Source organism: Panicum virgatum, chromosome 9N (genome assembly GCF_016808335.1).
Source record: "Panicum virgatum strain AP13 chromosome 9N, P.virgatum_v5, whole genome shotgun sequence".
NCBI classification, from domain to species: Eukaryota; Viridiplantae; Streptophyta; class Magnoliopsida; order Poales; family Poaceae; genus Panicum; species Panicum virgatum.
In genome coordinates this window covers 4049922-4076379 of record NC_053153.1, presented here as the reverse complement: position 1 = coordinate 4076379, position 26458 = coordinate 4049922, and the positions used below count along the sequence as shown (strand labels likewise).

General features: G+C 48.9%; 3 protein-coding genes across 3 annotated transcripts; 2 read left to right on the top strand and 1 right to left on the bottom strand.

The window, feature by feature from the left end:
* The first annotated feature begins 9692 nt into the window (after window positions 1–9692).
* LOC120690590 (histone H1-like) lies at window positions 9693–11165 on the top strand. Its single transcript, XM_039973293.1, has 2 exons — window positions 9693–9944; window positions 10069–11165. The coding sequence occupies exons 1-2, from the start codon at window positions 9768–9770 to the stop codon at window positions 10825–10827; spliced, it is 936 nt and encodes a 311-aa protein (XP_039829227.1). The 5' UTR covers window positions 9693–9767; the 3' UTR covers window positions 10828–11165.
* A 3040-nt stretch (window positions 11166–14205) lies between these two features.
* On the top strand, window positions 14206–19306 carry LOC120690516 (protein WVD2-like 1). The gene is made up of 7 exons (XM_039973193.1): window positions 14206–14510; window positions 15863–16298; window positions 16683–16768; window positions 17201–17294; window positions 17378–17449; window positions 18265–18375; window positions 18744–19306. Exons 1-7 carry the CDS (start codon window positions 14428–14430, stop codon window positions 18966–18968), a joined length of 1107 nt encoding a protein of 368 aa, XP_039829127.1. The 5' UTR covers window positions 14206–14427; the 3' UTR covers window positions 18969–19306.
* Window positions 19307–21634: 2328 nt separating this feature from the next.
* LOC120687578 (40S ribosomal protein S6-like) lies at window positions 21635–25127 on the bottom strand. Its single transcript, XM_039969594.1, has 7 exons — window positions 25122–25127; window positions 24952–25016; window positions 24150–24207; window positions 23930–24038; window positions 23631–23826; window positions 22210–22289; window positions 21635–21939 (listed from the first exon to the last, which is right to left on the bottom strand). The coding sequence occupies exons 1-7, from the start codon at window positions 25125–25127 to the stop codon at window positions 21695–21697; spliced, it is 759 nt and encodes a 252-aa protein (XP_039825528.1). The 3' UTR covers window positions 21635–21694.
* Between the last annotated feature and the right edge of the window lie 1331 nt (window positions 25128–26458).

The window sequence follows — 26458 nt, the reverse complement described above, 5'->3', positions numbered from 1 at the left end:
AATGCACCCGCACGGCACGTTCAGAATGCGAATGCCGCCGGGCACCGTGTCTGTACAGGTGCAGAGGGCATCGACAAGCTAATACTAGTACTACTCTGCTTGGTCCGTCGTCGTCGTCGTAGATAACTACTTCCAGATCTATATGAATATGATGATGAACTTTGACCGGGGAGGTGGAGCACGCACCGTATCGTACTGTGTCCACCCCCATAAACGGGTGAAGAGTGGAGTGTGTTGCATAGGCTATATTTGGTTGGCCCTTTAAAAATTTTCATGAAAATTTTTCGGCCCTTTGACCACTAATTAGAGGTATTAAATGAAATTTAATTACAAAATTAACTCCATAACTATGGTAATGTGACAGTTATTGTAGCTAATAAGGCCTTTGACCGTATGATTGGAGGATGATTAGATACGGTTACTGTAGCATCACTATAGTCAATAAATGGTGGAACTTGGCTCATTAGATTCGTCTTGAAAAGTTATACACATCCATGAAAAGATTTCGCAAATAAATTTCATTTAGCACTCCATGTATGCATTCGTCTTTTTGTGTAAAATTTTACTAAACACAGCAATAGTCGTATGGTGTGCGTGCAAAATATCTAAAAAAAAGAAAAAGAAAAGAATTGAGAGCTGCGAAGCTCTAACTATTCTACGCTGCTGTAACCACGGAACAACTGGCTGCTAAATTTCACGAGAACTTCCCCTTCCCTGCTGCTCGCCGGTTGTAAACTGCAGGTTACCACCAGGCCAGGTTAACTGATCAGCATGCACTGACCAGACCCCCATCAGCAGCAGCAAACGGCCGGTGCTTTACTGCTTGGTGCGAGCCAATAATAATTTGCTCATCAGATTCTTGTCAAATGTGTCATCAAAACCAAAACAGAAGACCAGTTGTCCAGCATGCATGCAGGTTCTCCGATATGATGCTGGTAAAACGATTTGGGTAGGATAAAGAAAGATGCAGGAACGATGCGTGCTCCCTGTATAGAGCGGTAGATACCCTGCCGGAGCCCGGAGCGTCTGTCTAGCCTGGGAGATGGTGGCCAACCTCAGCAGGTTCGTTCGGTCCTCCAGCGAGACGTACGCCCGGATGTCTCGATTCAAAAGCAGGACCCAGGAGCGGAGCCACTGTGCTCTTGTCACCACAAGCCTGAACTGGACGCCGAGAGCAAGACGAGATTCTTCACTCCTCGCAAGCTACAGAAAGTCGCAGCAAAACGAGTTGCAGTCCCTTTCTAGGACATTTTCAGTACGTGCTTGGTTCACCACATTTCTTGTTTGTGCTGCGATCGATCATCAGAATGTCTTCGATCTCTCGTCCCTGACCATCTTGTGGCAACTTGGCACGAGGTGCGTTTGCGTGACAAGCTAAGCTGCCAGTTAGCGATTCGTCAATTAATTCCGCGTGCGATTCGTTTTTTTTAAAAAAAAAACAGCATGCGATGAAGATCCAGATTGCAGTCGCCTGCGTGCTAGGTGATCCAACAGCGGCTCCTCAAACCGCCTGGAGAGGTATGCTAGTACGAAAACCAGGGGAGGAGTACTCATATCCTGTATACAGATCTTTTGCAGGTTTCTTTCCAAAAGAAAAGAAGATAGCTACTGTACTATTGTTTCAGCCATGTGTAGCAATGAGTGCCATTCGTTTTTTAATTTTTTTTTAAAAAAAGAGTGCCACTGGTTTGAGCTGCCTCAGCGAGTCCAAGCCTCAGAGCACGAGAGCAGGCTACATGTGGAGTGCCGTGGGCTTGGCTCGCTACGGTCTACGTCTACGGATCGATCGAGAACTCCTGGAACAGCAACCCGCCGGCTGCACCCCTCCTGCGACTGCGAGGCTGCGACGTCCTTGTCACCGCGCCGAACGAGCGTGCCAACGCAGGGCACAAACTTGTGCGCATCTGATCACAAATCCATCAAAGGTATGTAGGTGCCTTTCCGCTAGGTGTCTTCGGGGGCGGTATCGCTTTTTGTCTAGATATTTTAAGGTTCGGATTTTAAAAAAATTAGGGTTTAATTTTATTCAATTTTGAGCTAAAAAAATAAGTGCCAATTAAAATTGTGAAGAGAGCATTAGAGCCATAATTTATTACGACCCCTTGCTGCCATATCGCCGTTTTCCATGGCGAGATGCGACGAGATTCCGCATCCAATAAGAACGGGGACTGCTTGCATTGCTTTGCTTGTGTCGACCCCAGGTTCCCGGCCTGCTACAGGCACATCTAATAATTTCGGCGAGGTACTACGTTAAACCTCTGTAACTGTAACATTTCGATTTCGACGAGCTGATAATGAATATGCGTAGCTAGAGTGGCATGGAGCGGCCAGACAGGTGTTGCGTTGCGTGTAGCTCCAGGTGCCATCAGAGCCAGGAGCCCATTCCTGCCCGATGCTGCTCGAGTCTCCAAACTCCTTGACGTCAGCAAGCAAATCTGCATCCATGGCGAGTTCAAAAAAAAAAAAATCTGCATCCGTGGCGATGATACACTGACTGTACATCAGCATCACCCCCCAGCCCAGCTTAGCTAGCTGCCAATAACAGACCACCACCGAGAGCAGTAGTAGCACCTGTTTGGAGGAGCTAAATTTAAGTGCTAAATTTAACATATATTTACACATATGCTAAAGTTTTTAAATCTAGCTAAAGTTTAGCGCACTCCAATAGCACTCTCGTTTTCATCTATCAATTACTAGCCTATTAACCCGTGCTCCCGCACAGTCTAATTAGAGTTGTTTTAAAAATAAATCATACAACAATTAACTATAATTATCTATCCCACGCACTCTCATCTATTGACTATTCTAACACATACTATAAAATATATATTTATCATAATATAATTGCAATAGATTCCATTTTGCCCACACCTCCATCTGTGTTTGATATATATATTTAATTAAACTATTTATTTATGAATTAGTGTTCTTATTTTTTTCATCCTACATGAGTACATAGTGACACTTATCGTGGGTAGTATTTTTACATATATAATAATATAATAACAATAGAAATAGTAATTTAGAATTTTATTGATATACTTTAATATTTTATTATAATTATATAATTTAGATTCAAATTTCGGGGTTACTTTAACTTTTAATAATGATATAATTGAATAATTTATATACAAATTTAGGGGCCGTTTTGCATTTTTTGTTTTAGTGGCATAGGTGAGTAATTTATACGTATATTAGGGGGTTACTTTAGATTTATTTTATAATGGTAGATGTGGGTAATTTAGATACATATTTAGGGGGTTATTTTAGTCTATTTTATAATAATAGAGGTGGGTAATTTATTAGAAAAGATAACAGATTCAATGACTATTATCATTAGATTAGTCAGATGATTGGCGATTTTTGTGAGAATTTTTAGAACTTCTCTATTTTTTAGAGTGTTCAGTTAGGATCCTAGGTGGCTTCATGTGAAGATTTCAAAGGAGCCTTCAATTAGTAATATAGTAAGATAAGATAAGATGATCCTCAAACTCAACCGATGATGTGCTCGTCCGCCGTGCAATGCGTTCGCGCTTGAACGAGCGTGCCAGCGCAGCGCGCGGCACCAACACGCCCACATCCAGATCCAGTAAAAACGTGTGCTCGTCCGATCACGAATCCATCCAGTTACGGTGCGGTCTCTCGTGGTTTTCTACGGCGAGATGCGTGGAGATTCTTATGGCGAGACGCATCAGATGATAGGTTCAGCGTTCAATTACTGCAATTAATTGTGAAATCTCGAGCCCGTCGAGCTCAATTCACACATTTCTTGTACTGCCATAGTGCCATCGATCATCAGAACTTGGCGTTGCCGGCCGGCCGGGGAGTTTTTTTTTTCTCTCCCCTCCCGGTGTTGTGCCAAAACACCAAGAGCAAGCGATGCGAAGCTATCTCTGCATCGCGTGATGTGCGGCAGCGGCACGGACGAGCCGTCGATGGCACGCGGCACGCCTGCTGCTGACCATCTTCGATCCAGTACGCTTGCGTGCTAGGAGATCCAACACCCGGTTCCTCAAAACGTACGCCTGCTGTACGAAAACAAGTAGCTAGCTAGCTAGTGCCCTGTATAAAGAATTACAGATATCATCAACCGGCCGGCGAAAGAATCTTTTGCCAGTTTCTTTCCAGAAAGAAAGAAAAAAGATTGCTATTATTATTGCTCGAGCAGATTTCTCTGTAAGATCGACGATCGATACGGCGAGCCATGTGCAGCGACGAGTACCCTAACTTCTATACGGCGTGGAGAGGGAGCCCTCTCCGCGCTCCCTTCTCCCGGTAGCGACACGTGGCGCCACCGGAGAAGACGTCCGACGCGAACCGTCCGATCGATTGTAGGAGGTTGATCTAGGCCACTCATTGGCTTTTTGCAAAAAGACCCTTCAGTTTGTTTGTAATCAAACACGACGTCTATGTTTTTTTTTGCAAAAAACCCCCCGCCGCCTACCCTCCCAACAACTGCCCCCTCCTCCGCGCACCCTCCCTCGGCCTCCCCAGCCCCTCCCTCTCAGCTAACCCTAACATTCCTCGCCACCGCCCCGCTGCACTCCGCCACCGCCGGCGGGCGCCACCCTCCGCCCCTCGCCCTCCTCTCCTACCACCGGTCGCCGTCCTTGGCCGCCACCCCTTCCCGGGCTCCCCACCTCTCGACCCCTCCCCCCACCTTCGCCGCCCCTTCAAACCCCGGCGTCCGCTCCGCGCCGCCGCCGGCGGGGGATCCGACCAGCGGCGTGCCAGCGGCGGATCTGGTGCTCCGCACTTCGGCGCCCACGTCCGTGGAGGTCCCCGCCCCGTTCAACCTCCTGCTCCACCCCGGTCGCCGTGGGCCTCCGCCTTGGCGGATCTCGGCATGCAGGCGGGGGATCTGGCCGGTGGCGGATCTGGCCGGCGGCGTCGACGAGGTGGCACGCAGGCGGCGGGTCTCCTAACCTCCCCACCTCACGCCCCCTGTCGCCGCCGTCCCCTTAGCCCTCCCGCTCTCTCACGGTCGCCGCCGCTGCCACGCTCCTCCGCCAACCTCCTCTTCGCTGGATCCGGCCATCCAGGCGGCGGATCTGGCCCGCGGCATCGCCCCACGCCACCCTCCGCCCCTGGCGCCGCCAGCCCGTCGCCAGTCACCGCCGCCACCCCCTTTCCCCTCCCGCTCCCTCATGGTCGTCGCCGCTGGCCCGCCCCACCGCCGACCTGCGCCTTGCCGGATCTCGACGTGCAGGCGCTGCCCGTCGCGGGTCACCGCCTGGCCTCCTCCGCCCACAAGCCGGCCTCTTTTTTTTTGGCTTTTCTTTTTTTTTCTTTTCTTTTTCCCCTCTTTGGTAATGTTTTCATCTCTTCTTCTTTTTTATCTTTGTGCTTTTTTTCTTTACGCGGCGGAGCGCGTGAGATGTCCTAGTGCCATTCGTTCCAGCAGACGGCCATGCCTCTGCCGCCACTTCCGCGCACAGCCATGAGCCATGGCACGAGCGAGAGGTTGAAAGATGACGCAGCCGGCGGCCGCCTACATCTGCATGCCGCCCACTGCCCACCAGCATGCCCAGCCAATCGGCCGTCCGGTGAAAAGCTTGTGCTCGAACCCTGATGCCGGTCAATCACTTCATCACGGTTGCAGTGAGGCAGCAGGCCTAATGCTCGCGGTGTTTGCGTGCTATGCGATGCAACGAAAATGTGCAGGTAACTAGTACCATCTACCATGTGCGGATGCAGGCCGGCTAATCCTTTGTTGGTTTCTTTTCCTTTGAAACGAACTCAACAGATACCTAGCGTTACTGGTAGGAGTTGCAGCACTGTGCTGGGCCATTTGGCTAAGTAGAAATGATATAGTTTTCAACCGTAAACCTCTCCTAACTCATATATGCAGGTTATATTCAGGGGGATGTACTGGGCAAGGTTCTGATCTCAACTTTCTAGCGAAGAAGAGAAGATTCACATGATGAACAATTGCCGGGTGATTGAAGGACCGGTCATGGAGCTTTTTGCCAAAAGGGGCTGGAATTTTAGACTACGATTGACAAACTAGCGGTGTTGTTTAGTTTAGTTCTAGACTTCTAGTCTGGTCGTCCGTTTTGAACTATCTAAACTCTTTTATGGAGGTTGTTTAGTGTTTGCTAAGTAGCGGTCCGCGTACCGCATCTTTGTATGGTTAAGCTGTAGCCTCTCAACTGTGAGAGGTCAAGGCTGGATCTTCCTTAATCTAAAAAAGCTAGCGTTACTCTTGTTTCAGCAGACCATCCCCCCCCCCCCCCCCCCCCAAACACGATGCTGTCACAGCCATCCGTCTCAGCGTCCTAAATACACCCGTGTGGACTTGTGCTCGCGTACTATCGCAAACCCACACTCAGTGCCCAAGAAAACTCCATTCCTCCTGAGTGAACTAGCACGTAAGATTTCGCAGCGGAGTTCGACAAGTAGCAGGTTACTAGCTACTACGTACAGCAAATGTTGCTTACTACTCCAAATCGCGAAAAAGCTTGCTGGTTCGTCAGACACTGCATCGAGTTCAGGCGAAACACGTTGAAAAAAGCCAGCTGCTCGATCGAGCGGAATTTCTTTCTGTTTCGGTGTTAGCCTACTAGTACTATGGGAGAATGGTGCTCGAGCCTCGAGCCTCGAGCCAAGGCCAAGGGGGGATATCGCACGGAACGGTCAAACCAGGTGTAGCTCAAGTGCTATCCGCGACAGCACCAAATTCCTATCATGCCTGCCCAGTGCCCAGAGATCTTCAGTCCCTAGAGCGGCTAGACTCCATGAACGTCCCGATCCAAGGCTAGCTGTCCAGGTTCATGGTGAACCGAGACCATACACGCCAAAGGCCTGCTATCGTAGTGGTAGTATCGCTGGAGGCACTCCCCAGAGGTCCTGGGTTCGATCCCCCTCGGGGGCGAATATCAGCTTTTGGGTTAAAAAAACTCCCTCGCTTGTCCCACGTCCAAAGCATTGTGAAGCCCGGCCTAACTCACAAGGCGACGGGCCCCCGTGTACGGGTGGGCAGGGGTTCGGGGGTTTTCTTGGTCTGCTATGAAAAAGTCATTGTACCTCTCAAATAATGCCATAGGGGCGGTCACTGCCCGAGGTAAGTTTTTTTGAGACCATACACTCCGTGCACCCGGCCGTTTCATTCTCCGCTCGGAAGAACTGGACTCGCCCCAGTCATAATAAAAACTTTTAACTTTTCTAGTAGTCCCTCGCCATTTGGAACGTAAGATTGAACGCATGTGAAAGTTCTTGGCCAATTCGATCCAAGTTCTCGCAAGTCAATCCGTTGCCTCGTCGATCAGGGAACAAAAATTCGCCAGGACGCTTTCGTGCCTGCTCGCGTGTGCCCGTATCACAAGTTCATCGCCGCGTATGGGCTAGCTTGGCCTGGCCTGTCACGTATGCACGGCCATAACATGAAAAAAAAAGGTTCACGATGATGTTGCAGCTAGTGCAAAGTTGTGGCCAGAGAGCACGCTGCACCTGGGAATAGTAGCATCGGGTCTAGCATCGTTTCCTCATCCCCTCCGGTGACGTCGTTGTCACCCCGACACACAGTCGCGGAACTCGCGGATCCGCCCAGTTGCTGCAGTCGTTTGCCTCACCGGCGATCTGCTTCCTCGCCGGCCGGGCTCGAGATCGGCGAGGGGGTTTGTACGGCGACACGGGGTCCAAATCAAGGGCTGGACGACCAAAGTGCCCAGGAAGGAAAGGCAGGCGTGTTGAGAAATCGCAGGCCACGGCGAACTACTAGGTAGCGCCCCGTTTCACCTCTCGTCACCGACCTGCGGCATCAGCGGCACGAGATGGAGACGGGGATGATGAATTGATGATTGCTCGGCGATCCGAATTCTTGCTAACAACAACTCCATCGAATTCTGGGCGAATATGTCGAACCGGAACCGAAAAGGCGAAAACTAGTTGTGTTCGAGCAGAATTTCGTTCATCTTTAGCAGCAATTCGAGCTAAGATGCTAAGATGAGCAGCAAAAGATAAGATGTAGCGATGCCCTTTATAGATCGATGGAGCGCCTTGAGTGGCATGATGGAATGGTCATCAACCACGTTCAGCTCGAGTGCTATCTGCGCCAGCAGCAGCCATTCGAGCTGATGAACCAGGCAAAATAAAAGGCCATCAGCATTTCACCACGGTAATTATTACTGATCAGTGAAAATTACCATGCGACCTCGAACTCGAGGCCCTAAAACTCCATGGACGAGGTCACGCAGTTGCCAGAAGCAACGCATCCATGGCGTGCCGCGCGGTGCACGGACGAAACCGAGGATGGATGACGATACACCTGTACAGCCCTAGCTACCAATGATCCCGTCCGTGTGTTCATCTGCCATGATGAGGTGTTGGCCGTCGATCTAGCTCACGATCCGGCGCTGCGTGCAGTTTGCAGCAGGCATTGGCGTGCCAGAGCTGCGTGCGAGGCGAGTTGCCGTGTGCCCGTCCGTTCCAAGACTGCCCAGGTTCATGGTGAACCGAGACCACACACTCGTACACCCAGCGAGCTTCCGTTTGGTGAAACAGGATTAGCCTCAGGTTTAAACCTGCAAACTTTTCTTTTGGCAAATCCTTGACCAGTTGGGACGTGAGATTGTACGCATCCAGGAGCAGGGAATCAGGTATAAAAGGCTTCTTGGCATGCCAGTATTGGAACGCCGATTTGACCACCAGCCCCAGCCCGTTCCATCATCAGGCACACGCGTACACGCCCTGCCCTACTTTGACCTCTTCCTGGACGGGTTCATCCGTCACTGCAGTAACAAAAACTCGCAAAGATCCAACCCAGTTCACCGTTCCATCACGAGATCGACGCGAATCGTGCCGTGCTCCGAGCAGAAGACGAGCTCGACGAGCAGAATTGGCCTCACAAGTAGACCGAGGTGGCTCGTGGCACCGGGCATGCTTTCCCCAACGGCGGCAACCAGCTTTAGTCACTCTCGAGCAAGCTGGCCCGAATCCGAGTGCCGAGAAGCAAATGCAGCTGCGGGGCCGTCTTGCCCACGGACCGGCGCGCCGGAGGGCAGCGGTGCTCCGGCGAGCCGGCCGGCGCCGGCGCCGGTGGGAGGCGCAGAAGTGGCCGGAACTCGCACACGGCCCAGCGAGGGTGCTCCGAGGTGTGTCAGTTGCGTCGCGTTCCGCCCGGCCGTAGACCGTCGAAACGACGTCGGTTCGACGAGGTTCGAAGCTCGCCGGCTTCCTCTGCTAGCCTGCTACGCGCCCGTGCCGCCAGACCGGATTGTTCGCCGGCGCGTCCCGTGTCGCCGGCCGGAAATCCCGTCCAAACTCACACAAAGGCGCCGCCCGGACCAGTTGGGATTCCCGAGCTAAAATCTCCGTGAATTCCCAACCAAATCCAGCAAGTTTATACTCGTTTGAAATCTATGCTCCACACCTGCGACACTTCAAAATTTCATGTGAATTCGTTCATCAGGCGAAGAGATATTCGGACGCAAATCGGGAGGAGAAGCACACTCTGCGGTCAGTTCTCGAGCCCGGCGGCCGGCTGCGGGGCAGCAATCCGCGGCACCGCGGGAGGCGCGTTGGCGACCGTTGGATGAGACAGGATCGGACAGTCCAGGTTCAATGTGGGGCGCTGAGGGGGGCAATCCGAGGCGAGGCCCTCTCGACCAATCAGCGCGCGGCGTTGGGCTCTCCTCGTCTTCTCGTCGTCTCCACTATATAAGCACCGCTTCCTCCGCCCCGACCTCCTCACCCACCATCACGCATCACCGAGCTCTGCATCTCTCTCGGCACGCGCGCGAGCTCTCCTTACTCGTCGAGGTGCCTTGATGGCGACCGAAGTGGCTGACGCTCCGGTGCCGCTGCCGGAGGCGGGCCCCGACACCGCCGCGGAGGCCCCTGCCGCGGACGCCGCCGCGGCCGCCGGCGACGCGAAGCCGGCCAAGGCCAAGAAGGCCGCAGCGCCGCGGAAGCGCGCGAACCCGACCCACCCGCCGTACGCCGAGGTAATTGCGCACCTCCGAGCCCTTGCCTTGATCCTTCCCCGCCCTTGTTCTGCTGCTTTTCGTGCCGCCGTTGCCTCGCGTCGCGCCTGGATCTGACGGGTTCCGTACGGTGGTTGGTGCGCAGATGATCTCGGAGGCGATCACGTCGCTCAAGGAGAGGACGGGGTCGAGCCAGTACGCGATCGCCAAGTTCCTGGAGGACAAGCACAAGGACAAGCTGCCGCCCAACTTCCGCAAGATGCTGCTCGTGCAGCTGAAGAAGCTCGCCGCCGCCGGCAAGCTCACCAAGGTCAAGAACTCCTACAAGGTGCCGTCGGGGCGCGCCCCGGCCGCCGACAAGCCCAAGCCCAAGGCCAAGGCCAAGGCCAAGAAGCCTGCTGCCGCCAAGCCGAAGCCGAAGCCCGCTGCGAAGAAGCCCAAGGCCGCCGCCAAGCCCAAGGCCAAGGCGCCCGCCAAGACCAAGCCCGCTGCGAAGCCGAAGGCCGCCGCCAAGCCCGCGGCCAAGCCGAAGGCTGTCGCTGCGAAGCCCAAGCCAGCCGCCAAGCCGGCTGCCAAGCCCAAGCCAGCCGCCAAGCCGGCTGCCAAGCCCAAGCCGGCCGCCAAGCCTAAGGCCAAGCCGGCGGCCGCCAAGCCGAAGGCGAAGGCTGCTACTGCCAAGCCAAAGCCCGCTGCGAAGACGAAGGCCCCAGCCACCCCTTCCCGGACGACCCGCCCCGCCAAGGCCGCGAAGACGTCGGCCAAGGACACTCCGGGGAAGAAGGCGGCTCCGGCGGCCAAGAAGCCCGCGGCGGCAGCGAAGAAGTCCCCTGCCAAGAAGCCCGCTCCGGCGAAGAAGGCTGCGGCCCCGGCGAGGAAGGTGCCGGCTCGGAAGGCGAAGAAATAGAGCGTTCGGCGTCAGAGGAATCTAGGCTTTCGTTCTCGTTTGGTTCCTGTAGCTGTTTCTCTTTTTTCTTGTCGAGGGGATGTCAGGGGTGCTAGCTTGTAAATTCGATGTGGAGGCGGGGGGTACAGTGGCCATTCCGCACCCGTGGGGAAAAGACGACGATGACGACGAGTTTGTTAGGGGCTGTATTTTCTGTTGCTGATATGGGTGTTTAAGGTCCGCATTGTGTTTGTTGTTAAAGTTTATTATGAGGCTATAGTATTTTGTCGAGAATTACTATAAGTTTTGCTGTGATCTCTTCTGAATTCCAGATCTGAAATAGAATGATTTGGTGTGGATTTCGTGACCCACCCAACCCGACTTTGTACAGCATCCTTTGGCCTCCGGTTTTGCATGTTGCTTTCGCCCTACGTCTCGTTGTACCTACGTGGATTTATGACCTGGAGATGGTCTTCAATTATGGTGGCCGTTTTCTGTAACTGTTCCGAATGAGATTGGTCTCGGTGGGCTTTATTGTAGCCTGCTAAGATTAGCACAACACTCGGCGTTGGGCTGAAACTATTTGAAATCGTCGCGGGCCCTCGTGCTCTTCTCGTGAGAGGGCCAACCCCATCCAACGGTCGTCGTGGCCATGGCGTCCGTCACGTACCCGACTCCGGCTTGAATTGGATCAGAAACGCAGGCCAGGCAGGGTGGATGAAGATTCGCCGCGAGTAACCGCCGAGCGCCCTGCCCCAGCCAAGCTGACAGACAACTGCAGAAGCACAGGTTGGGGGCAGGGCGGGCGCCTCTTTTACTGTGGAACTTTCATCTTTTGACCCCTCCACTGGGCGCCTCTGTTCTCTCTGTTCTCACCGTTCCGTGCAGCGCATTGTTCTCAGCGCTCTCCTGAAACTTTTCCGTTTCAGCGCTTCAACACAGAGCTGCTGCCGAGCACGTCGAGGTGGATCACTTCCACTGTAGCGTGGTACTGGAATGGAACTCGTAAACGCGTGGCCTGCGTGGTAAAGTAAGACGAGTCCTCATGATCGGACCCACGACGTGTTGACGAGCTTGTGCCGCAGCCGGCATTGGCCCTTGGGCCTTGGCAGACTCGTGAGGGCGGTCGGCGCAGGTCGCGAACCGGTAGCACCTGGCGAGGTGACCGCGGCGTGACTACTGGGCACTGGCTGCCGTGCCACTGTTCGCCGCGGCCGGCCAATATGAGTGTAGGACTGGACGACTCGGGCTCGGTGCACCTAGCCCGGCCGGAACATGAGCCCGGGACGAGCGAGTAGCTCGCTTGTCGTCCCGGGCGGCCGCCCAACGTGGGAGCTATAGCCCATTCTGGGAGAGTTGCAGGCTATACTAGCGGCTAATTCGGCGGTTGCAGAGAGCCTGAGATGAGCGACCGACAAAACCTGGCAGAAGAATACATTATTAGCAGTGATTTAGTTACGAGTTTGCATTTTTTTGCACTAGGAATTTTAATTTCCTTTTTTGTATTAGTGATCTAAAAGTCAATTTTCAGTTGATAAAAGTGTACACTCGCGCGCTAGTTGTCCTGCAACCCTCTGGCTGGTAAGCTCAGCTCCCACATGAACGAGTTCCAAGAAAATGCCACGTTGAAAGATTTAACTTCTCATGGTATTAGCTTAAGCTTCAGCATCAAGCTCCTTTCGGCGATTTTTTTGCCTGCCACAAACCGTTTGCTTTAGAGAAGCTAAAGTTAGCATTAGAGTGTACCATAAGACAGCACCAGCGTGGAAGTTTAAGCTTTGCTTTAGTGTAAAGAATCACCTTTTTGTAATAATCCCAGTAGATAAGCCGTCATCAAAGGTTAATCGCCACTGCTCACCTGTACTGGACTACTGGTCTTTTTTTTTTGAGCAGGGACTACTGGTCTTTGATAAAGCACGACGGGTTCCCTTGCGGCTGACTCGACCCGTAGAGGAAAATAACGCCTGAAAAAGACGCGCAGACAGCGTCTTTACGGTACACTGTCATCTCCACTACATGACATATAGCAATGGTGAGGCACAAAAAATCAAAATCTTAACCACATCCTGCATTTACTGTTTCTGAATGAATCCTTTCAAAACAGGGGATAACCTCACACAAAATCCATGGAAACATCTCGAATCCTCAGGAGGGACTCCATTCAAATATTGGGAGTGTTTTCTCGTCATCAGAATAACAGTACACATGTAGAGCGTCTACCAAACACGTTGTGGTCCAAATTATAGTACTAGTTATTAAATACTCGGAGCACGTCCGGAGCCGATTGATGGGGGGCGCTGTGCGGTGAGGCTTACGGTTGACCGGCTTAACTGTCAGGTACAAGCATCCGATGTTAGAGGCAGTAGCGAACGGGGACCGGAACCTCCGTGTCACCGACCGGCCCGGTCGCCGTCCTCGCCGGGCTCGGATCTTCTGAGGCAGTGGTCAGAAATTGCTCAGGGCTCGCAGTGACTGGATGGCTGCCATGGCTGGGAGTGATTTACCACTTACCAGCTAAGTTCAGGGTGTGTTTAGTTCATTTTGCAAAAACTTGTAAAGATGTAAACAAGGCATTTGAAGTATTAAATGAAGTCTATTTGCAAATATTTTTGCATAGATGAGTTGTAAATCGCGAGACGAATCTAATGATGCTAATTAATCCATATTTAATCAATAATTAGCGGATGGTTACTGTAGCATCACTATTGCAAATTATGGATTAAGTAGGCTCATTAGATTCGTCTCGAGATTTACAGTCCATCCATGCAAAAAGTTTTATAAATAGACTTCATTTAGTGCTTCAAATTAGGAAGATTTCGTTTCACTTTAATGCGTTTACGACTTTTTTGTGTTTACATGTAAAGATCTAAACAGAGCCTTAACAAGACCTAATCACCAGCCTACACAGTGAAAACAGATAGTTTATGCTATGGGGCCGATTAGTTCCCAAACCAAAAATTTTTGGGTGTCACATCAACAGTTTGACCAGATATCGGGAGGGTTTTTCGAACACTAATTAAAAAATTAATTTTAGAACTCATCTGGAAACCGCGAGACGAATCTTTTGAGGACTTTGACCGCATCATTAGCAAATGTGGGTACTGTAGCACTTATGACTAATCATTCACTAATTAGGCTCAAAAGATTCGTCTCGTCGTATACATCCAAACTGTGTAATTAATTTTGTTGTTTAACTACATTTAGTGCTTCATACATATATATTCAAAGAGAAAGGCACAAATTTCGAGCGAAAATTTTTGGAACTAAATGCCGTTTGATTTTGGAGCGTCGACGTTTTCAGGACTGTCGCCTGTAGGAGTACCATCACTTACACGTGGGCCCAAGCGGCCATCACGGCTCACTCCTCGGTCACTTACACGTGGGAACTAGTGAAGGAAACTGGAAACACACTGCGAGCCTCCCAAAAAAAAAAACGCATTCCACTTCCACCCAAGCGGCTGCGGGGCGGGGAGGTGGAGGCGCCGCCAGCCGCCGTGAGCCCGTGACTAGAGGGGACCCGGCGAGGAGGCGGCGGCTACGGAGGGTCTCGAGGTCCGGAGGGGAAAGCTAGAGCTACGGTGCTAATAGAGGAGCGGCGGGCTCGCGCTGTTCTGTCCCTCGATGGCGGCCAGCGGCGAGAGCGGCGGGGATCCGGCGGCGGCGCGCCGGCGGTGGGATCTCACCAATAAGGGGCCCGACAGCACGTAATGCCACTGCCTTTAGCTGCATTCTGGTCGTTTCCCTTTGTTTCCGAGGATTTGGGGTGGGTGGCTGTGTCCTCTTGCCAGCAATGCTGGCGCTGGAGCTCATCCTTTAGCTGATTGGTAGATCTGGTTGAGGTATCCTTGATTTACGAGGTTTTTAGTGATTTTGGGGGATTTTTTTACTTAGTCTAGGCTGGCGAGTTAGGGTTTGGTTGTTGTAGAGATAGCTTGACCTTGCAGATGTGTAGCTTGAGGGGAAAGAGAAGGCAAGTGTTTGGCATGTTTCTGGAAGAGTCGCTATAAAATCGCCAGTTTTGTAGTCCTTATCGCATTGCATCGCTCATTCTTGTTGTTTGTGCAAAAGTTTCGTACAAAATTATTATTATTATTATTATTATTATTATTATTATTATTACGGACAGTAGTTTCTCCCAAGCAATGCGCTCTTCAAGAGGCCCAAAGGGTGCTTCGTCAACAATTTGTGTCAATGTGGGCAACTGCTGAGGGATTACAAGTAGGGAATTATTGATGCGAGCTTCTTTTTGAAGAGGCAAATTTCAACCTTTCGTGTTCCAAGGGCAAATCTTGTTGAACATGCTGAAGCATTCTATGGTGCTTTGAAATTTCTTATGGACGTGTTTCTAAACAACATTGAATATTTCATGTCGCATTTCTTAGACATCTGATTTGAGGTTCTAAGGTCCCAGGCAATCTGTGGCTTCCTGCTAGAATTTTCTGAGTTGGTTGATTTGTTTCCCTTATTACATATCCTATGATTTCTGAATGTTCACACAGAGTTGACATCTTCTGATATTTGCGGCCAATTCTTGTACACCCATTAGGAATTTCGTGGACTATTTGGATGCAGCACATGGTTGTTATTACCTGCATTAGGCGCATAAGTAAATAAGTGTGTAGTGAATTTCACTAAAAAAGTATAAAGCAAAATCAATGTTTGCTTGTCCTGGGACAATGCATTTTAAATGTGTTCAGTTTGGATACGAGTCTGTAGTCACATAAATCAATGACCGCCAAATATTGCAACTGCAGATCTGCCATCGTGTTTATAGCTGAGTATAGGTTTGTAGGTAATATTCTGCCAGAATACTCTAAAAGATTGAGGTCCTTCAGTTACCTGATACCATGATTGCAGTATTTCTGATGTAGGTGACATGTTATTTGTTGTGAATAGTTCATAATACGTTCATTTTGTCCATGATGGTGGTGTGAGCCACCGACATCAATTGTACTATGTACCGTATAATTATTCTTCTCTTTTATTTGAATTCACATTCGACTCCAGCTGTCGACTTATATGTCTATTTATTCTATATTAATTTCTTTTTCTGCAGCCCAATTGTGAAAGAGACTGTGGAAATTTCTACAGACGAAGAATCAGATGGTGCTGTTATATGCCATCCAAATGGTAACAGTAATACTGATGGATGTGACGAAGCCACTAGTGGCAATCTCGATGATGATAGCCCGGAAGGCCAAGTAACTAGTTCTGTTAAGGACCCGGACATGGAAGGTGACACACAGGAAGACAAGTGTGTAAATCAAGATTCTCTGAAGTTGATTGATCAAGAGAAGTCTGCTCCCCCCAAGTCCCCGGCAAAGTCTGCAAGTTCTGGATCGGAGAGGCCTAAACGTGTTGTTCCCCAACCATTCTCCCTTTCTTCTCAAAGAAGGTCTTCTGGAGGAAATGGTGGTGTGACCAGTCCACCCATCAATAAGGGAAAATCCAGTGACAAAAATAGCATCTCTCCAGCAAGCATGACAAAGAAGGTATGGTCCTGGTCATTTGCATCTTTCTCATTAAATGTTGACACCGCTACATTATTTACCTCTTGCTTTGAGGCTGTTATTACCTAGCAAGTTTTTGTTTTGGCCCTATTACCTGTTGCACAATTATTGGACACTGCTATTTCTTACTGGCTAATATCATATGCATTCTATCTTATGCATTGAAATTTGAAGCTATCTGATCAGATATGGGTCATTTGACCACATGAGAGTATCTTAAATTTGTTGTGCATAACTGAATCCATACATATCATCTCTAAATTAATTGTGAACATATCTCATTTCTTCACTTAATCCGATAATATTCTTCAAAACTTTTAGAAAAGGAGGCTATACTAACAGATTTACTCTGGCTATTTATTTCAGAGTACGCCAATGGCACCTAGGAAGATTTTGCAGCCTGAGCAGACATTTCACCCTCAGGAAGAAGACTCGTGTTCCGTGACTTCTTCGTATCATTTTTCTATTTACTTAGATGTGTTGAGCTTCTTTTTCTTGTGATGTTCCATAGCTATGCACAGTTTATGAAAATGACCTAACTTTTCACACCTAGTTACATATGGATGGACTAATAATACATTTGACTCTTCAAAGACAATCAGAAAATTACATACTGGATTTTCTTAAATGAGCACTGAATTATCTGATGTTTCCCATTGAATAATGTAATGATGAACACTGAATCTTCTGTGAACTTGAAAGCATGGTCCTCATGGTTGTTTTCCATGTCTTCTAAATTGAAAACATTTTGTTATGCACACGGCAAGTATTGTCAAGATGATGCATTCGTTCTCAGTTAATTGTTTGAACTTGTAAACAAATGAATTTACAAGCATTCTGCATTCTGGAACTGCATGTGACCCCCTTTCCTGAGCTGCATAAAGAACTACAACGTCAACAAGAGCTGGTAGAACTAAGACAACTGTCCCCGTTGCCCCTTCATTTGTGTGTGCTAACCGAGCTGACAAGAGGAGGGAGGTGTGTATATAATTGCTCGCATTATTTCCAGATTGGTTGTTTTTTATGAATTATTGATAGTTATGATGCTGTTAATTATCCAGTTCTACACAAAATTAGAAGAGAAACACAAGGCTTTGGAAGCAGAGAAGGATGAAGCTGAGGCCAGGAAAAAGGTAAGAACTTCTTAAATCTGATCTTTCTCTTGGGAGTTGGAAGCAACCAATCGTAGGTCAGGTGACTTGAGTTTTGTAATGATTGTTCTTATGATCTATATGGTAATGCTGTTTGGAAAAAGCTATAATGGAATGGGCCCTATTCAAATAGGGTTATTTCTGAGTACACTGAAAAGGAGCTTTATTTTACGTTTTCTTTATAACAAATTTACAAAATTTATGGAAGATTCTCACTGACCACACATAGTCCTGCCTTCTGTTCTAGTTACAGGCTAGTCTTATTTCTTCCTTCCCTTTGTTCTTTTTCAGTTTCCCTCTGTATTCAACTGAGGTTTGAGATGTCGAAGCCTTTTGCACATACAAGAAATGGGAACATTGGATATATTGTATTTCACATATATAATTAATAGTTTCATGACATATAAACAGTTATAGTCTCCTGTTTACTGTTGTAAACACTGTACGTACTTTCAATCTGACATCTCAATTTTTTTTTAAAAAATATTGTTGTGGTCATCTAATCAATGATGGGTCATTTAATTATGGTTGGTTGAATGCCATCTACTATCTTAGGGCTATCATAGGCATCTAGTCAATGTTTTTGCTAAGTTAGATATTGCTGTTCGATGGCATTGACCATCATATACTGTTTCATTCAACTAATCGTCTAATTGACATGAGTTATATTGACTGTATGCATCTGTGCTTTTCCTTTAGTAAGTGCATGTGCTAGTTTTTTTAATATTGTCTAGTCTTGTGGAAAGTACTATCATTGTCTTTTATCTATCCTTAACTAATCTTTTTTTTTTTGGTAGGAAGAGCAAGAAGCTGCTTTAAAGCAACTAAGGAAGTCATTGGTCATTAGAGCAAAACCCATGCCAAGCTTCTATCAAGAAGGGCCCCCGCCAAAGGCTGAACTTAAGAAGGTAATTTCAATGTTGTATTTCAATTAAAACATTTTAGCTCTGAGTCTGTGATTGTTATCCTATTTGTTGTATGCCACATATTGTTTAGGGTATAGTAACATACTAACATTGCAAGAGGGAAATGTGCATATACTGATAAATGAGGCATACTTCGTTCCCTTATTTTTATTGCTCCTAACACCAAGCTAATCATCCAATAATAACATGGGTATAATTGAGCAAGTAGTATTTCAGAACTATTTTTGTGCGAAAAATTGAATTGCATGATTATTGCTTGTAGCATTAACTGTTAGTATACATAGCTACTTTTTCCCATTATTTAATAGTTCTAGCTGTGAATTTGAGTTTTGCCTTCTGCTCTTGTCCAGGTGCCTCCTACTCGTGCCAAATCGCCAAAGTTTACAAGTTCAAGAAGAAAGAGTTGCAGTGATACAGCACAGTCACCAGAGGGGAAAAACACTAGTGCATCATCTGCGCGGTCACATCGTCACAGTATCGAAAGTTCTAAAGATGCTAATAGAGTACAATGCTCACCAAAGAATGGTGTGGCAACTAAAACCAGAGCTGTCAAACCTGAGCTGAAGGCCCTTTGAAGAACATGGAGCAGCCAAGCGCTGTGATTGTCTCTGTAGAAACCTAATTACCTAACTCGTAGCCATTTCCAGTTTCCATGACATTTTGCTCTTATTTTACACCTGAAATCCCCACCAAAAGAAGGCTGTATGGCCAAGTGCATGTGCTGCTGGACCTTATCCATTCTCTTTCATTCCCCTAGTACTTGTAAGAAACTAAGAACTCTGTTGCTGGGACCATGTGATGTTCCATGTAAATTACTTGAGGCTCTTTGTAAGGAGTCTCACGATATCTTGGTCCTTCGAAGCCCTTGAACTAATCTGTGGGCTGAAAAGCTGGTTGGAGTGGCATTGTTCTCCTTGATGTATGCCTGCATATCCTGAAGTTCCATGCCTTCAGCTGAAATGCAGTTTGGCCCGACAGTTGCCCAATATTCCTGGTGGTTCCTGGCATCAAGTGATGGCCGATTTCACTTTGAATTCAGGGAGAGGACAGTGAATTTTCAGACTGGAATTCAGGCTGGATGGTAGATGGTGCCTGTTACTAACGCCTCATTTCGAGGCCAATTAATATGAGTAATTTTGGCAGATATTATCAAAGGTGTAGTGTGTAATGACATAGGCCCACGTTTCAGCGTCAGAGTCAAGGTTGATATAGGAATCGAATGGATAATGAGAAAATTCTTTCTAAGGCCCTGGAAAAATTAGAGCTCCCCTCTGTGGCCCTCGCAAAACGAAACTTCCTTATTTTACACCAATTTTATTTTCTATCCTCTCTATAGCCCTACCATTACCTCCGTGAGCAACTTCCGTTCGTTTCCTCAGTTGCCGTGAGAGTTTTGGATGGCGTCGGCGTTTCCTGGACGTGGAGCAGAGCAGCCACATGTGCCGGTCACGGCAGCAACACGCACGCTCCACCGTGCCGCACGACACGACCTGTACGCGGCCACGGCCCTGCACGCAAGAGCAGCAGGCAGGACTGCGCCTCCTCGGCTTGCCCTTGACGCATGGCGGCGGCCTCAGGAGCTGCTCTAGCGTGGTGGGCAAGTCCGCGGGGGTCCTTGGGGCCACTGGTGACTGCCGGAGCAGCTGGAACCCGGCCGCCACGGCGCAGCGCTTGCGCGGGGAGCCGAGGGCACGGCGAGCCGGGCGAAGAGCTTGAGCAGGCGGCGGCGGCGGCAGGAGCGGAGGGAGCGGTCGAAGGTGGCGGCGAGGGCAGTGGGCGCGGACAGTTGAGGGACATGAGCAGACTTCCCCGGGGCTTGGTCGCAACCAGCCTAGTGCAGCGGTGGCGGCGCGAGCACACGGCCCCGTCCCAGTGTGGTGGCGCGGCGACGTGCCACCCTGGCCGACGGTGCGGTGCGGGCGGCCGCGGAAGGCCGGCAGGGTGAGCGGTCGGTGGTGCAGACAGCCGGCGGGGCAGCGGGGTTGGCGGGGCTAGCATGGCGGCTGTCTGAGGATGCCAGGACAGCGGGGCAAGACGTGCGGCGTGCCTACGGCCTACGGCAAGGTTGGAACCACAGGCGGCAGGGAACGACGCTAAAGGAAACTAACAGAATTTGCTCACGGAGGTAACGGTAAGACTATAGAGGGGATAGAAAATAAAATTGGTGTCAAATAAGGAAGTTTCATTTTTACAGGGCCATGGAGGGGAGCTCTGTTTTTTCTAGGGCTGCAGAAGGAATTTTCTCATGGTTAATTATCAACGCAAGGTATTTATTTGCTACCGGCTTTAAAACTTGGGACCCAGAGCCAGAAAATGAAATTTATGAAAGAAAAAGGTTGACAGAGTATAATAGAATACTATAAAGTAGGCGCGCCTTTAGCGCACGAGCAGGACAAGTGAAATAAAATGATAACAATAGGAGTTTGTTTCAGTTGAGAAGTTAAATTTCTTTGTAGTAACACAAATTATATTTTTTTATATACCCATGCTTGCAGTTGTTAACCGCTTAGATTTATTGATGCTTACATGGATTTATTTATAAAAAATGATGAAATGATGAACCATACACTGAAGAAGTCGATGGGAACTCTTTGTAGGTTGTTTATAAACTTTTGATCCTTGGAAGAAGGTACCTTTGTTTTGGATGAGCACATAGCAAAATCAATATTTTGGGAAATGACTTTTAGTTGGAATGCTGGGTGCACGCAATATTTTTCTGAAGCACACATAGCTTTACTCACTTATTCATGTTCTACAATGTAATAGAATTTAAACATTTTGATTTACCAACTCTTGTAACGTAAAATTATTTTTTGAATTGAATTTTAGTGCCGTCATATCTTCTAATGATTTCTTACAAATTCAAGAATGAAATAGTCTCATATTGTTGGGGGTTGGTTCTATAAAATTGAGGTTCCTTTTCGAAGAAAAACGTGCCATGAGGAGCATTGATTGATTTCGTGCTATTTCTCCAGTATAGCAAACACTCTGGGCAGAACAATCATAGATGCTAGCAAAAAACTGGAGACTACAATCAAAATTGCAAGATCAGATAAGTTTAACATATTGGCAGAGAGCAAAGTTATAAAGCTACCTGATGGGTCCAACTTTCACAATAGAAACCAACATGGTAAATCTCCCGTGCTCGAAAATTTCCGACAAGCCAGAAGCATGTTCATGCAAAATTGCACTCGAGAAAGCTATAGGGGTCGACAGATCCAAATACAGAACATGAGGATTCTCCAACTATAGCTTAGCTGCTTAGGTAGGTATTTAGACATCTCTCATGCTCTGAACAATCTTAAGCAGAGGTGGCAGCCGAAGCCTTGGCGGCCGCAGAAAGCTTAGACCTCCTCTTCGCCAAGCTCTCGCTTCGGCGCTCCCTCTGCTCCTTGAGCCTCTGGGCAAGAAGCTTCTGGTACTCAGCAGCCTCAGACTTCTTCTTGGCAATCCTCTTCTTCTTGTCAGTGATTCTAGCTCGCTTCCTCTGGAGGGTCAAGGGGGTCACCAGACGCTGGATCTTAGGAGCCTTGCTCACCTTCTTGCCTGCAACAGAATTTTTCAGGTTAACAGGTTAGTTGCACAACTTTAGAAAACAACGATTACGCAAGACTCATTTCAACTCATCCTCAAGCGTTTTGTCAAAAACAAAAGTATTAACCACATCACTGCACAACAACACTAAAATAACTAGCACCTTACCTTTATTTTCAAGACACGAGGAAATTCAAAGCAGAAGTGACAGAATAGCTAGGTGTGGACTTGAACCAAGAAAATAATCAAGGTATCTCTGCAGCTTGACAGAAGAAAGCTCACCATTCTTGGTAGTGAATGTCCTGTCGTATGTGTTTACATACTTGCGGACATCATCATCCTTCGCCAGGTTGAACAGCTTCCTGTGTTGGAATTAGTCCCACATTGGTTGTGGGGGAGAGTTGAACCAACATAAAAGTGGGGGGAGTCTCTCACCTCTTGGGCTAGCTTTTGGGGTGTAGCAGGATTTCCTCCCGGGTGTATGCCCGGTTGGGCCGACTCTCCTAGTTTTGGGCCGACAATTGGTATCAGAGCTGGGTCCGCAATCTCCTGTGCCCGTGCACACTCGGGTGGTGTAGGCCCGAAGCCCAGTGGACCCGTGGGTGTGAGGCCCGTGTGTGCTCGTGTGTCGAGCCGGTCAGTGGTGGACCGCGGGTGCGAGGCCCATATGTGCTCGTGTGTGGAGCCGGTCACTGGTGGACTGTGGTGTGGGCCCAGTCAGTGCTAAGGGGCACCAATGTGTGACGGGGGAGATTGTTGGGATTAGTGATTAGTCCCATATTGGTTGTGGGGGGAGAGTTGAACCAACATAAAAGTTGGGGGAGTCTCTCACCTCTTGGGCTAGCTTTTGGGGTGTAGCAAGACTTCCTCCGGGTGTGTGCCCGGTTGGGCCGACTCTCCTGATTTTTGGGCCGACAATTGGTATCAGAGCTGGGTCCGCAATCTCCTGTGCCAGTGCACACTCGGGTGGTGTAGGCCCGAAGCCCAGTGGACCCGTGGGTGTGAGGCCCGTGTGTGCTCGTGTGTCGAGCCGGTCAGTGGTGGACCGCGGGTGTGAGGCTCATATGTGCTCGTGTGTGGAGCCGGTCTCTGGTGGACTGTGGTGGTGTGGGCCCGGTCATGCTAAGGGGCACCAATGTGTGACGGGGGAGATTGTTGGAATTAGTCCCACATTGGTTGTGGGGGAGAGTTGAACCAACATAAAAGTGGGGGGAGTCTCTCACCTCTTGGGCTAGCTTTTGGGGTGTAGCAGGATTTCCTCCCGGGTGTGTGCCCGGTTGGGCCGACTCTCCTAGTTTTGGGCCGACAATTGGTATCAGAGCTGGGTCCGCAATCTCCTGTGCCCGTGCACACTTGGGTGGTGTAGGCCCGAAGCCCAGTGAACCGTGGGTGTGAGGCCCGTGTGTGCTCGTGTGTCGAGCCGGTCAGTGGTGGACCGCGGGTGCGAGGCCCATATGTGCTCGTGTGTGGAGCCGGTCACTGGTGGACTGTGGTGTGGACCCAGTCAGTACTAAGGGGCACCAATGTGTGACGGGGGAGATTGTTGGGATTAGTGATTAGTCCCATATTGGTTGTGGGGGGAGAGTTGAACCAACATAAAAGTTGGGGGAGTCTCTCACCTCTTGGGCTAGCTTTTGGGGTGTAGCAAGACTTCCTCCGGGTGTGTGCCCGGTTGGGCCGACTCTCCTGATTTTTGGGCCGACATCCTGATCTTGGAGGCCCTCTTGGGTCCCCTCATCCTGGGTTTCTCAGTGTCGGTCAGACCAGGCAGATCATTCTCACCCTTCTTGACAATCACCAAGTTGATAACAGAGAGGTCTTGGCTGACAATGCAACCACGGACAGACTTCCGCCTGCGCTCACCATCACGCCTACCATAACCACGGAAGCATGGAGTGCCTACAAAACTCATAACAAATGTTCAGCAAAGAATATCTAGGAAGGAGGGAAGATATAAGCTGATCGATAAGGGTACTGTGGAAACAAGACCGCAGCCACTAACCCCTGTGTAGCAGAAGGCGAACACGGCCAGAAGTTAGCACTCCTTGCTTCATGGGAAAGCCTTGCTTGTCACAACCCCCCATGATCTTGAAAACGTAACCCTTGAACTCCTGCAAAACAAAAAAAAATTATACAGAACTCATGACAAAAAGGCTATGTTGTTGTTGTATTTAAGCGTGGAAGACAATGGATTAAGGATAAATAAGTTATCCAAAGATTACCTCGCCCAGAGCATCACCATTGACCTCCTGGGAGATCCTTTTGTCAAAAAAGAGGCGCCTGTAGTTGATACAAAGGTGTTAGCTATAGGAACCAAACAAATAAAGCAGAGCAGCAAGGACTTAGCTATAGCCTATAGAAACATCATATAAGCTATAATAAATGCACAAGGCAGAGAAGCAAGCAGTGGCACTTCAACAAATAATTAAATAACTTACTATATGCTATCGTTTTGACTTTTCAAATTGGATTTCAATTTTTGGGAAATATTCATGTTGCACAAGTCATAATTAGTTGCCTTCAGAAAATCCTGACAAATCCCACCCAGTGAACAGAGAACAGTAGGTTTTAAATATCACCAAAACATTTTTACAGACTCACCAACGGCTTGACAGCACCAACGTGGGCCATTCAACAACAAAGAGTTGACGATATTTGACAGAAATTCCATAAGAAACAAACACTAAATTTCCACATGCAACAAACATCTCACAGCAAATCAGAAAAAAACCGCAAGCAAAACATAGCTTGCCCACAACACAACTATTCTTGCATTTCAACTAGATTTTAAAACGCTATGCCGCAAAATTTAAAAGCAGTATATCCTGAAGAATTACCACTGCCCTCGTGATGCCCAACACACCTCTACATGAAGCTAAGCAGTCAAACTAATGAAGGAGATGCACGATCCCTAGAGAAAACTAGGATGAGAAGCTGAACAGTGTTTAGTTAAAGCAATACATCACTCACATGGATCTAAAAGGAACATAAACGGCAAACACGTCTAGGGCACGAAATACTCACAGCTTCTGGTCATCATCTATCTCAAGCTTCTTCTGGCACCCGGTGCTCGGGTTGGCGATGTTGCACTGCAACCACAAAAGGCAAGCAAATCAGACACTTAGTCACAAACCCCATCTAAGAAGAACACCCAGAGTTGCGCATCAGCGCGGGTACGGAGAGGAGCAGCGTACCTTCATGGCGGCGATGCAGCGCGAGCTCGCGGAGGACAAGGAGCTCGAGCGCTAGGGGCGGAGGCGGTGGCGTGTGACACCCGTGGCTACCGATCGATCGGCAGCGTGAGAAGATCAACAAGAGCACACGATTCGGGTTAGATCTGGGGAGGGCGATGAACCCTGGCACCCAACAATGGAGGTTTCTATTATTAGATTTTTGGAATGATCCGTCTCCACGCGAGATCCCGATACATAACGCCCCGTGGGGATTACAGCATTACTGACGGCTGGACCCTACCGGTAAGCGAGATAACAATTATAATGTAACACGTAATGTCTACTTGACGCTTTCCTCTTGGCTTGACACCCCGGTCATGACACCTCCCCCTCCTTCAGAACTTGCTGGTCCTCCAGCAAGTTGATCTGGGAACCGGCGCTGCAGCACGTACCAGTCCTCCCAGGTGGTCATGCTTGTAGGCAGTGTGCTCCACTTGACCAAAGCTTGAGGGATCGCCTTCCCGCCCTTCTTCACCAGCCGACGTTCCAGCACCTCTTCAGGCAGCAAATTGCTTGCGTCGAGCTCTGCAACTTTAGGTAACTCAGAAAACACAGGTGTATAGTTAGGCAAAAATGGTTTCAACTGAGACACATGGAACACTGGGTGAAGTTGGCTGTGCTTTGGAAGATCCAAACGATAGGCTGCCCGCCCAATTCTAGCTTCCACCTGGAATCGCCCGAAATGTTTGAAGGCCAACTTGGGACATGGTCTATTCACCAAAGACGACTGAGCATATGGTTGGAGTTTTAGTAGCACTTGCTCTCCCACCTGGAACACCTGATCCTTTCTGGATCTGTCTGCTGCTTTGTTTCATCTTGTTTTGAGCTCGAGCCAAATGTTCTTTCAGCCATGTGTTCTGAGTCTTGATCTCCTGAACCATCTCATTCACTGTGGTAGAAGATCCTTGACTCATGGGACCAGCTCCAAAGTCTGGGTCATACCCATACAATGCATGAAAAGGGGAGCAACCCAGAGAGGAATGAAAAGATGAATTATACCAGAATTCCGCTTGGGACAGCATTGACTTCCACTTCTTTGGTGTATCATATACCACACAGCGCAAGTACATTTCCAAGCATTGATTCACTCTCTCGGTTTGACCATCTGTTTGGGGGTGATATGCCGAACTGAACAACAGACGAGTGCCCAGCAAACGAAAAAGCTCCGTCCAAACTGTGCTGGTGAAAATCTTATCCCTATCTGACACAATAGTCTTGGGCATTCCATGAAGCTTGATCACATTATCAAACACTGCTCTGGCTACAGTAGGAGCTGTAAAAGGGTGTCTGATAGATAT